Genomic DNA, 13,404 nt, shown 5'->3' with positions numbered 1-13,404 from the left:
GACTAATGTATAATAGGTGTAATAATAGATCAATTCTCCCAACTTTTAAATTGACAGAGCATATATAATATTACTGGTGGTGCTTATTTTGTATGTTAAATGAATGAACAGATTGTTGGGCTCATTAATGGTGTGCAGTAAATATTTGTTAAATGAATTAAATAAGCAGATTGCTTTATCATTGGCCTCAGTTGCTAGAGTAGCCCTAGCTTTTATGAACTAAGTACTGTATTAACTTGGGGGTCCCTAATTTTAGAATAAATTTGTAATCTATTTTACTGAAACTTGGAGTTAATATGTTAAGCAAAAGATTCTTGTAATTTATGATCGTGGGCTCTCAAGAATAATTTCCTCTTAATATTAGGAATTGGGTTTATCAGTAAAAATTCTATATAGGCATACCTGTTTTATTGCACTTTATTGTGCCTGACAGAAGTTATGTGTTTTACAAATTGAAGACAAGACTCTCTACCAGCAAAAAGATTATGACTTGCTTAACTATGATACTCACTTTATTGCAATGAATAAACTGTGAATGTGATCAACTTTACAAGAAGTGACAGTACCTACAAGAAATATAATCACAAACCAATTTGTACTAATAAGTTAATTTTTTATTTTCAGTTGGCAGATATACCTGTTACAATCTGCACATATCCTTTTGTATTTGATGCCCAAGCTAAAACTACTCTGTTACAAACAGATGCAGTCTTACAGATGCAGGTAAAATATTGTATAATATGTACTAATCTGATTTGAGAGTGGTTTTTGGATTGCTTTTTCTTCATCCCTGGTGGGGTAGCTTAGTTGGTTGGAGTGTTGTCCCCATATGTTAGGGCACATATAAGAAGCAACCAATGAATGCATAAATAAGTGGGACAACAAATTGATGCCTCCCCTCTTTCTCCTTCCCCCCTCCCCCTCTTTCCCTTTTCCCCTTCTAAAAATCAGTAAATAATAAAGAAAATGAAAAATATTTTTCTAAGCTTGGTTGTCTCTTCCTCTCCTTTATCCCCCAACTCCCTCTGTTTTATGTTAAACATTCTTTTACTTATAATGAGGGTTTATAAAACTAGTTTACATTATCACTTTAAAGGACTACAGTAGGTTTGCTTTATCATTTGAACCTGTAAATGAAAAAGGTTTTGAGTTTTTTCTCTGATATACAGTATCTAACTATAGAGTCTGAGGACTAAAAAAAGAATGAGAAGAGACGTTGGGCATTATTAATGTTCTAAAAATGTATTAAAAAATTAACCCCTTCCACCCTGACCAGTTTGGCTCAGCAGTCAGAGCGTCAGCCCGCAGACCAATGAGTCGTGGGTGTGATTCCAGTCAAGGGCACGGACTTCGGTCGCAGTTTGTCCCTGGCCCTGGTAGGGCCCTGCAGGAGGCAACCAGTCAATGAGGCTCTATAACATCCATGTTTGTTTCTCTGTCTCTCTCTCCCTCCCTCTCCCTCCCTCTCCTTCTCCCTCTCCCTCTCCCTCCCACTCTATTTGATAAGAAAAATATCCTCAGGTGAGGAATAAAAAACAAACAAAAAAATTAACCCCTTCCCCCAATATTGATAGCTATTTTCATTCCTTTAAAATGTATGTATTTGGTATTTTAAATCCCTCTGGATATTTAAATAGATACTAGGGGGAATTTAAGAGTTGTGCTTATTTCCATTTTTATCTGCAGAAAAAAAATAAGTATTTTGTAAGTTTCTATACTAACAGCTCATAAATCAGTTTGGTTTTGTTTGTTTTCAGCCTTTGTTATATTCAAAGCTAATCACTTGGTGTATTTGATATAGGATATTCCATTTTAGAACAAGAACAGGGGAAACCGTAGGAAAAGAACAGAGGCTTTAAATGATCACTCTGCTAGATGAATTTGTATAATAACTCCTTAGCCAAGCTGTTTCTTACTCTCTAGAGACTCGTTTTAATGGTGTTTTCTTTTTTCTCCTCATTCTCCATCCCAGTTTTCTTTTGAGAAACAACGGTGTTCAGATTTATCAGTATTACAGTTCTATGCTTACTTAATGGTTATACATTAGTTATACGTGAATATAAAATTTCAGAAGGGTACTCTGTACTCAAACTATGGTTTATTAAGCTCTTGTATACTAGATACTGTGTTAGGTGCTATATGAATTCAGTTGTATAGGAATTATACGTATTATAGGATATCTAAATAGGTAGAGGTTGGTTTGTTTAGTCACAGTAGCTTCTTTGTAGCATTGCTATTAAAACTTTAATCTTTTGTCTTCTAGATGGCTATTGATCAGGCCCACAGACAGAATGTCTCCTCTCTTTTTCTCCCAGTGATTGAATCTGTGAATCCCTGCTTAATTCTAGTGGTACGTAGAGAAAATATTGTAGGAGATGCAATGGAAGTCCTTAGGAAAACAAAGAATATAGACTACAAAAAGCCACTCAAGGTAATTTGACTTTTTCCATTGTATAATTTAGACTTTTATTTAGAAATATGTTTAAAGTTTTCCTAATTGTCTTTAGTGTATCTTTGAAACTTAATAAAATTATATACCTGAAAAATTTTTTAAACTATTAATTGTTGCCCTGGCTGGTTTGCCTAGCAATTAGAGCGTCGGCCCAAAAACCAAAGGATTATGGGATCGATTACAGGTCAAAGGCACATACCTGTGTTGCAGGTTCAATCCCCAGCCCTGGTTGATGTCGTGTGAGAGGCAACCAAATAGTGTGTCTCTCTCACATCAATGTTTCTCTCTCTCTCCCTCCCTTCCACTCTAAAAATCAATGGAAAAATATCCTTGGGTGAGGATTAACCAAAAACAAAACAAAATTATTAATTGCTGAGTGCATTCATTTGTAATCAATAACATGTTTTAAGGTTTCTAGAATATATTTTCATTTCTTCACATTCAGTGTTTGCATTATGCTGTCTTAGGTTATATTTGTTGGAGAAGATGCTGTTGATGCAGGAGGGGTACGCAAAGAATTTTTCTTGCTCATCATGAGGGAATTATTGGATCCTAAATATGGCATGTTTAGGTATTATGAAGATTCCAGACTCATTTGGTTTTCTGATAAGGTAAAAGGACCAACCATCTAAATTACTTCTGTGTATATACCTATGTATGTATACCTATATGCATCAAGTTAACTCAGTAAATAAGAGTTATTACTGGATTTCTAATATATTTGTTTCAGAGATTGGGTTTATTGCAGTTTGAAAAATAAAAAATGTTGAACTCAAGTGTCATCAGAACACATTAATGCTTACCATACATTTCAAATTAGCAAAATAAATTAAGGAACAGTCAGTCTGAAAGTGATGTTGGCTATTTCTTCTGCTGATTTAGATTTGAGGATTGAATAGTAATTCCCAGATTAACTTTTCCTCTATGAAGAATTAACTTGTCATTACAAATCATTGATTTCTCTACCTTTATCATTAGGGCAGAGGTAACTACTCAGCAAACTATAGTCTGTGAGCTAAGTTCTTCCTAGCACATGTTTTTGTTAATAAAGTCATGCCCATTCATTTATCTATCATCCATAGTTCCTTTCTAGCTACAGCTGTCAGAGGCAGAGTTGAGTAGTTACAAGAGACCCTGTTGCCAAAAAAAACTAAAATATTTACCATCTGTCCCTTTATAGAAACTGCTGACTCCTGATTTTGAGACTATAAATGAAATGATTGGCTCAATTTATAGAACTTTGAGTTTAAACTTTATAGAAGCAAGAAGTTAATCAAAACCTTATATTAAGATCAGAGACAATATTATGGATTAGAAAGGGTTATATGCTAATACCAAGTGCATTGAAAGTAAATCATTTAGTCTAGAATCAACCATCCTAATGCTGCGATCCCTTAACACAGTTCCTCGTGTTGTGGTGACCCCCAACCATAAAATTATTTTTGTTGCTACTTCATAACTGTAATTTTGCTACTGTTACGTCTTAGGCAACCCCCTGTAAAAGGGTCCTTTGACCCCCAAAGGGGTCGCGAGCCACAGGTTGAGAATCACTGGTTTAAAGAAATTTAAATAGCCCTGGCCAGTTTGGCTCAGCGGTTAGAGCGTCGGCCCGTGGCCCAGAGTCCTGGGTTCGGTTCCCGCTAAGGGCACATACCTTGGTTGCAGTTTGTCCCCGGCCCCGGTTGGGGTCATGCGGGTAGCAACCAGTCGATGTGTCTCTCTCTCTTCCTTCCTCTCTCCCTCCTGCTCTACCTGAAAGTAAATGCAAAAATGTCCTCAGGTGAGAATAAAAAAAAAAAAAAAAGAAATTTAAATAGAATATTTACTACAGCTTCTAAAAACCTTGATGTATTTTTTATTCACTTGTTATGTTAGCAGTCATTGATGATTGATACTTAGACTCATTGATTTATTAGAGGTTACTAAATGGTGCTACTCTAATGTTTTTTCTTTCCCATTTTATTGAATACTTATCAATTTCCCCATATCAACTGGTTGGTTCCCTAGAAATACAGTTCATATGGGAGCTGTTCTCCAGTGATGACAATTTGATTTTTGGTTTTGTTCATGGATTTAAATATATTTCATGTTTTTTTAATCCATTGCAGTTATATCTTTATCGATGCTCACATTATCCCATCTTTGTCCAGGGAGAGCTCTTCAAGGTGTCACCTGAGTCCTTTCACACAATTCTTTATACTCTTAGCTTCCTTGATACCTAATATACTTGATGTGATAAAATGTTTCACTTATACATTCACTGCCTAACAATAGCAACATTATCACCAATATTATGATAACTGAAAATAGTTTTTTAAAATTATTTTGAAGGTTTTTTTGTCTGTTGGGTATACCCCAGGAGAGATACACAGTCAAAAATAGCAGTGTTTGGCCCGGACTGGTTTTGCTCAGTGGTTAGAGTGTCGACCTGCGGTCCCGAGAGACCCGAGTTTGGTTCCCGCTAAGGGCATGTACCTCGACTGTGGTTTGTCCCTGGCCCTGGTTGGGTCGTGCGGGTGGCAGCCACACGATGTGTCCCTTTCATGTCGATGTTTCTCTCTCTTCCTCTCTTTCCCTTCCACTCTATCTGAACAAAAAAATGGAAAAATATCCTCGGGTAAGGATTTAAAAAAAAAATAGCAGTGTTTGGATATCACTTGAAATTATTATACTTTATTGTTATACCACCAAGTGGATACACAGTTAGGTTAACTTGTTTAATTTTGAGTTTTTATTTTTAGGGATTCAATTTAGTTTTGTAATTATATAAAATATTCACATACTTCCAAAATCAAATCTACAAAATAAAATATCTAAAACAAGTCTAGCTTCTGTCTCTATACACTTCTCCACCTTATTTTCTTTTTCCTCCTATAGGTGATCTTTTTAAAAGAAATACTATGGCTTATCCTTTAAAAAAAAAATATATATATATACATATACATATATAAAAATACATAGGTAGCAGTATATATACCAGTGTTGGTTTCTTGTTTTTGACCATGGTTATTTAAGCTGTTATCATTGGGCATACTGAATGAAGGGTACATGGGAGCTCTGTATTTATTTGCATTTTCTTGTGAGTCTTAAAGTATTTTTTTCCTTCAATTCTGTTAGTTTTTGCTTTATATATATTTTGAAGCTATATTGTTATATATGTTTGTATGTAAATGTTAAATCTTGATGGATTAACACTTTTATCAATATAAGGTGGGTTTTTTTTTTTTGTTTTTTTTTGGTCTCTTATAACAATATCTGACTTAAAGTCTTGTTTTTATTTGGCTCTCTCTTGGTTATTATATACATAGAATATCGTTTTCCAAACTTTTACTTTCAACCTAGTTGTGTCTAAAAGTGAGGCTTGTAGATAGCATATAGTTGAGTCATGGTTTGTTTTCTGTTGTAAACCCATCTGCCAGTGTCTGCATCTTGATTACAGTATTTAATTCATTTACATAAAGTCATTACTTCCTGGCCAGTGTAGCTCAGTGGTTGAGCATTGACCCATGCACCAAGAGGTCACTGGTTTGATCCCCAGTGGGGGGCATGCAGGAGGTGGCCAACTGATGTTCTCTGTCATCAGTGTTTCTATCTCTCCCTGTCCCTCCTCTCTCTAAAAAATCAATAAAGAAAATATATTTAAAAAATAATAAAGTCATTACTAAAAGGGAAGCACTTCTGCCATTTTGCTATTTGTTTTATATATATGTCATGTTTTCTGTGTTCAGTTCCTCCATTACTGCCTCTTTTTTTAGTGTTTGATTGATTTTTTTTTTTAATCCTCATCCTAGGACATTTTTGCATTTATCTTCAGATAGAGAGGGAGGAAGAGGGAGAGAGAAACATCGATGTGAGAGACACATCGATTGGTTGCCTCCTGCTCGACCCCAATGGGGACCAGGGACAAACTGCAACCGAGGTACGTGCCCCTAGCAGGAACCGAACCCAGGACTCTCTGGTCCACAGGCCGATGCTCTAACTGCTGAGCTAAACCAGCCAGGGCATATTTTTACTAGTGTATTATTTTGATTTCCTTATCTGTATATATTTCTGTTATTTTCTTAGTAGTTACTCTGAGGGTTACAATTAACATCCTAAATTTGTAACAATCTAGTTTGAATTAATACCAACTTAATAATACACAGAAACTCTGCTCCTAAAACAGCTGTCTTTTCCCCTTTATTTTGTTGTCTTCACAACTTACAGCTTTATACATTGAGTGCCCATTAATACAGATTTAAAATTAGTTTATGCATTTGTCTTTTAAACCATATAGGGAAAGAAGAGTTAACAAGTCAAAAATACAATAATATTATATTAATGTTTACATTTACCTTTGTAGCTACCTTTACCAGAGTGTGTGTGTGTTTTGTATGACTTTGAGTTGCTGTGTAAGCACTCTTTTATTTCAGCGTACGTACTTCAGCATTTTTCGTATGGAAGGTCTAATAGCGAAAAACTCCCTCAGTTTTTATTTATCTGAAATTTCCTGGATATAGAATTCTTATTTGCCAATTTTTTCTTTCAGCCCTTTAAATATGTAATTCCACTGCCTTTTGGCATACATGGATTCTGATGAGAAATTAGCTGATAATCTCATTGAGAAGCCCTACTATGTGATGAGTTGCTTTTCTTTTGCTTCTTTCAATACTGTCTTTGTAATTGGCTTTCAACACTTTGATTATAATGTTCCTGGGTGTGGATCTTGAGTTTTTCATACTTGGAGTTTGTTGAACTTCTTGGATAATAGATTTATGTCTTTTATCAGATTTAGAAAGTTTCAACCATTTCTTCAAATACTTTTCAACCCCTTTCTCTCCTTGCCTTGTGGGACTCTACTATTTTTATGATGGTACACTTGGTGGTATCCCACAGGTCTCTTAGGGTCCGTTCATATTTCTTCATAGGGTCTGTTCATATTTCTTCATTCAGTCTTATGCTGTTATTTTTCTAAGTAGATTATTGCGAATGACCTATCTTCAACTTGCTGATTCTTTTTTTGCCTGCTCAAATCTTCTGTTGTATCCTTCTAGTGACTTTTCATTTCAGTAAATGTACTTTTCATCTCCAGAATTTCTATTTGTTTCATTTTCATAATTTCTATCTCTTTATTGATACTCTGTTTAATGAGACATTGTTATCCTGCTTTTCATTAGTTTTTTTTTTTTTTTAGTGGTTTTTTAGCTCTTTGAACAATTTAAGACAGTTGATTTAAAGTCTTCATCTTGTAAGTCCAGTGTCTGGGCTTTCTCAAGGGCAGTTTATATTAATTTCTTTTTTCTTGTGAATGGACCATGTATTATTCTTTTCTTTGCGTGTTTAACACTTTTTTGTTGAACCCTGGACACTTTTGACACAATTTCTTATTTGTGTTCCACAGTACCTCTTATTCCTTTAGGTTTCTTTTGTCTTTTTCTTGTGATCCTATTTACACTTAAGAGCATGACACTGAAAAGCTACCTAGGTACTTGATATGTGTAGGCACACACATTTATGTATTACAGGCCTTACTCATAGAGTGAGTCAGTGGAGGCCTTCCTGGGGAGAACCCTTAAATGTCAGCATACAAAGGTTTTTACCTTGTGAATTTTCAAGGAAGGTTGTAGTCCTGGCTGTCAGTGTTTTAGTAGTGTTTTAAATGCTGGAAAGGGAAGGCTGTTCACTATACAGACCTTCATTTGATCCTTTTTATCAGCTGTCTCAAATTCCAGAGCCTCTTTGGTTCATCCTCTCCAGAAAAACAAAGGACTTTTCTACTGAACTTCTGTTTTTAATCCCACTCTAATACCTCTGACTTTCAGAATCTTATGTTTTACCAACCGAGCTAGCTGGATGGACTACCTCTGACTTTACAATATTGATTGTTACTTCCAATTTCTGAGCCTGCAGCACCAATTAGCTGGTTTTTCATTGGCCTTCTTCCTATAAGTTGTTATTACAGTTTTTTCTGCTTTACCAAATTAGCAGTCATTTGTCTATTTTTCATGTTTTGAAATATTAATATCTCTTCAGTGCTATTAAAACCCTCCCCTATTTTTTCTTGTTGGTTTTTGCTGTTTTTCTTCCTTTATTCTCATTTAGAGAGATTTCAGAAGGAAGAGAGAGTAACACATTATACAGCCTGCCCTATTTAAGAAGGACTTCCTAAACTTGAGCACAGTGTCGGATATCACAAAGGAAAAAGATTAATTTGACACTGAAAAATAGGAAATTTATGCATAACAAAAACATAAAATTAAGGCTTATAACCGACAGGATATGTGTAACAATTGTGCAAGGGCTAATACCCCTAATATATGAAGAATTCAAATGCAAATATAAAAGAAAACACTAGACCTTGAAAAGTTAAATAGGCCAAGTATATGAAGAGGCATTTCACAAGCACACACAAATCCCTAATTTTCATTATCACTAATAGTAAAAAATATATACTTAGAAACAAGTCATTTTTAACTCAGAAATATGTGTTTGTGTGTTTGTAGTATGTATAGATGAAAGTGTAGAAAGATAGGCATTTTTCTGAACTACAAATCCAAGTATAAACTGGGGCAGATGTAGAGGAAAACAGTTTGGCAGTAAGCTTAACTTACCTTTGCACTTTGTAATTCTTCCTTACAATCAGATTTTCTCCTAAGGAAATATTCCAAACTATGGACCAAAATATATGCGAAAAAGATGTCCATCTTATTTTTAATATTACTAGCTAATTATAATAACTTTTATTGAACCTTTACTATGTGCTTCAGGAACTGTACTGAAAGCATTTTACATACATTATCCTATTTAATTCTCAACTATTATATGAGATAAATTATATTTTTATCTTTGAAAACACTGAGGCTAGATGGTGAATTAACCATATCTGGAGCCCCAAATCTACTTTAAAAAATCTTTTTCTCTGAACTATCATGCTCACAGACTTTTCTGTGACTATGTATTACTTCTCTAAAAATGGAGGGAGGGGTTGAAAAAGCATTGTTTTCAGGGTTTTAATAATCTAACTGTCTGATTGCAGTAAAATAGGTAACTTAGCAAACCATGCTACTTTTGTATGATATAATATGCAGCCATTGAAAATCATGTTCTGGAAGGATATTTGATGATATAAGAATATATTTGTGTTGTAATTAGAAAAAATGAGAAAATCAAGTATGTTTCTCTGAATATTTTTCTGAACTTACAGTAGAAGAAAATACATAAAAGTATTTTAAAATAGTTTCTGAATAGTTTTTATGCTTTATTTTATTTTCCATATTTTGAATGTGGATAATTTTTTTAAATCAGAAAAAAAGGTTCTAGTCATCATTTGTTAATTTAATGTTTAATGATATAGAAATGCTTATATTTGTGGGGAGAAATTGCCATTTGTGAAGTTATATGTGAGGTATGATCTCAGCTAGATTTTAATTTTATTTTAGAGAATACATTGGATGGAAATGTGCAAAAAATACTAACAGTGATTTATCCCAGGGAGATAGGAATGAGAATGAACTATTTACTTGTTATTTATTACTTTCTTCTGTATCTTCCAAATTTTCTAATACAAGCATTTGTTTCTGTAATCAGTAAATGTTTACTCTTTTAACTTGGAGAATAAGTCTTTACTTTTTGTTCTTGTTATATTTTTAGACATTTGAAGACAGTGATTTGTTCCATTTGATTGGTGTTATCTGTGGATTAGCTATTTATAATTTTACTATTGTGGACCTCCATTTTCCTTTGGCTTTATATAAGAAACTGCTAAAAAAGAAGCCATCCCTGGATGATTTGAAAGAACTAATGCCTGATGTTGGGAGGTTAGTTGTAAAAAGTATTAAGGGCGGGATTTAGTAAATATGGGGTACACAGAAAGCTTTCCTTTTAGGAATGATTGTGTTTTTTATTGTTGAATTTCTAAAATAAAAGTTGCTCTAATAAAAGGACAGCACAATGTGTTACTTTGATCCAAAAATTTCTACTGAAAGACTTAGAAGTATAAAACCATTTGCTAAATTTTTAGTGGTTTAACAGTACTTTGTGAATATCAGATAATAAACTTAGGAAGGTGTTTCCTGAGAGTAGTTAAATGATTTACTTGGACTTTTCTGATTACCTTCATGCCTAGCTGGAATATGTAAAATTTCTTTTTATTTATTATATAAAATGGAATGAAAATTGTACATAAATAAGGACATATATTGAAAATGGGTTGGATACATGACCTTTGTATTCTGAGGAAGAGACAAATTTAAAAATTATTTTTTCTTTTACATTGTTTATAAGTTTGCTATTGTACATCTACCATTCTGAAACAAATATGAAATTACAAATTAATAGAAGGATTTTATCAAGAATGAATGAGAATAATATATTTACTCATAAGCAAAATAGTCAAAATACTCAATAATGTTTTACTTAAAAGGAACTTTTTTGTTTTGCAGAAGCATGCAACAATTACTGGATTATCCAGAAGATGATGTTGAGGAAACATTTTGTCTTAATTTTACGGTAAGATGGAAAAACATAGGGTAGCCTGATTATTCATCATCCCTTTTAAGAGCCTTATGGTATTTCTTTACTTTGATAGTTGGAATTCTTAAAGAACCCTTTAGTTAACATTTATTGAGCATTTACTGTATGCTAGTCCTTGCATTATTTCATTTAATCCTATGAGATTGGTATTATTTTCCTTATTTTACAGATGAAGAAAACAAAATAATCATTACATATCAGAGGTAGTAATCATACCCAGCTCTGTGACTTTAGAGTCTATGTGTTGTTTTTGGTATTTTTTATGTTTTTATTCCTCACCTGAGGATTTTTTCCCATTTATCATCAGATAGAATGAGAGGGAGGAAGGGAGAGAGAGAGAGACAGAGAGAAACATCTATGCGACAGCCACATTCACTGGTTGCCTCAATGTCACACGACCCAACCAGGGCCGGGGATGAACAGCAACTGAGGTACGTGTCCTGGACTGGAGTCAAACCCGCAACTCATTGATCTGCGGGCTGATGCTCTAATCACTGAGCAAACCAGCCGGGGCGAGTGTGTGTTTATCATTATATTAAAGACTGTTAAATTGCAAGGGTTCCTCTTTATTCATGTGTTCATTTTTGAGTCTGCAATTACAAAAATGTTCAGAGAAGGAAATACAATTGTAACATGAGACTATTCATTAATGAACTTAACCACTTAAAAGATTAATTCTCACTTAGACATCACTTTCTGCTTCACACTAACACTTGTCTTCACCCATTTTGTCTTACTGTTGGCTGACATACGTAATAGGAATGCAAATATATTGGAATATTACTTGGAAAATGAAACTACAAATCATGAAAGATGCATAATTGTGTTAATTTAGTGAAAGGGATGTTGAATAACTCACCAAGTCACATGCCAAAGCCATTTACAAATGATCTGGCAAAAGTAGACTTAGTTGACAATTACAGAAGAGAAAATCGGTAAGGATTATAAGGTACTTAAGAAGGGAATGATTTGAACATTATTATGGAAAAGGTAAAAGCTTGAGGGTTTTTTGTTTACTTATTTTCTTTTTAAAAACCTTACTAGTATATTTGTTTGTTTTGCTCCCAAGCAGTTCTTATTATGATCTTATGGTCAAAGCTGACAAAAGAGACCATATTCTGCTCACACAATTTGCCAAAAATAATTATGTGGCCTCTCAAAAAATGTACCTATGCCCAGCCAGTGTGGCTCAGTGGTTGAGCGTCGACCCATGTACCAACAGGTCGCGGTTTGATTCCTGGTCAGCGCACATGCCCAGGTTGTGGGCCAAGTCCCCAATTGGGGGCATGCTGGAGGCAGCCAGTCGAAGTTCTCTCTCATCGATGTTTCTCTCTCTCTCTCTCTCTCTCTATCCTTCCCTCTCTCTCTCAAACATCAATGAAGGGAAAAATATTTTTAAAAAGAAAAGAAAAATCTACCTGTTCTTTGATTATTTTAATAATTGACACATGGTGCACTTTTAAGAAAATTGGCAGATTTATAGTGAAATAAATTTATTTCTTATTTTTGTCAAGAAAAAAAATCATCCTTGGACTTTTTTTTGTAGCTATGAAATTTTTATTCCCCTTTTCAGTTAACTCACTTATAGCCATATCAGTCTTCAAATCTTTTTTTTTTATTTTTATCATCTTCACCTGAGGACATTTTTCCACTTTATGTTCAGGTAGAGTGGGAGGGAGAGAGAGCAACAGAGAGAGAGAGAGAAACATCGATGTGAAAGGGACACATTCAGTGGTCGCCACCTGCACAACCAACCAGGGCGAGGGACAAACTGCAACCGAGGCACGTGCCCTTAGCAGGAACTGAACCCGGGTCTCTCCGGACCGCAGGCTGATGCTCTAACCGCTGAGACAAACCGGCCAGGGATTCAAATCTTTATTGATCATCTCAGTTGACTTAAACATTGGGTTCGAAGCAATATGATTTCTTTTTTTTTATTTTAATTAATTTTTTAAATCTTTATTGTTGGATGTAAAATGTATTACAGATGTTCCACATTTTTCCCCCATTGACCCCCTCCTCCCCACTCCTGCTCCCCTCCCACCTTTCCTACACTATTGTCTGTGTCCATTGGTTATGCATATAAGTTCTTTGGTTTATTTCTTCCCACCCCCCCAACCCCTTTCCCTTTGAGGTTTGTCAGTCTAGCAATGAATTTGTGCTTCTTAATCCCTTCACCTTTTTCCCCCATTTCCCCAACTCCCCTCCCAACTGGCAACCAACAAAATGTTCTCTGTATCTATGAGAATGTTTCTGTTCTACCAGTTCATTTTGTTTGTAGATTCCATTGTTGATAGATATGTATTCATTGCCATTTTGTTTGTTCATACATTTTATCTTTTACTTCAAAAAGACCCTTCATCATTTCATATAATAACGGTTTGGTAGTGATGAACTCCTTTAACTTTCTCTGGTCTGGGAAAGTTTTTATATGTCCATCG

The 13,404-nt window shown here is 34.5% G+C and overlaps 1 protein-coding gene across 15 annotated transcripts in view; it reads left to right on the top strand.

Annotated features, from left to right (window-relative positions):
• HERC4 (HECT and RLD domain containing E3 ubiquitin protein ligase 4) overlaps positions 1 to 13,404 on the top strand; it is a 109,755-nt gene that overhangs the window by 82,439 nt on the left and 13,912 nt on the right. For 14 of the 15 annotated variants that reach the window (XR_004960062.1, XM_036266043.1, XM_036266037.1 and 11 more), the window contains 5 exons: positions 625 to 723; positions 2,264 to 2,431; positions 2,920 to 3,063; positions 10,082 to 10,248; positions 10,873 to 10,939. Coding sequence is in view for 14 of the 15 variants with exons in the window: in XM_036266043.1 (XP_036121936.1) it covers positions 625 to 723; positions 2,264 to 2,431; positions 2,920 to 3,063; positions 10,082 to 10,248; positions 10,873 to 10,939 (645 nt within the window). In the remaining variant the exon portion in view is untranslated. Of the gene's footprint in view, positions 1 to 624; positions 724 to 2,263; positions 2,432 to 2,919; positions 3,064 to 10,081; positions 10,283 to 10,872; positions 10,940 to 13,404 lie in introns of those variants that run through there. The other variant, XM_036266047.1, reaches the window with a different exon arrangement.

This window comes from Molossus molossus, unplaced genomic scaffold (assembly GCF_014108415.1).
Source record: "Molossus molossus isolate mMolMol1 unplaced genomic scaffold, mMolMol1.p scaffold_m16_p_17, whole genome shotgun sequence".
NCBI lineage: Eukaryota > Metazoa > Chordata > Mammalia > Chiroptera > Molossidae > Molossus > Molossus molossus.
This window is presented reverse-complemented; position numbering and strand designations above follow the sequence as displayed.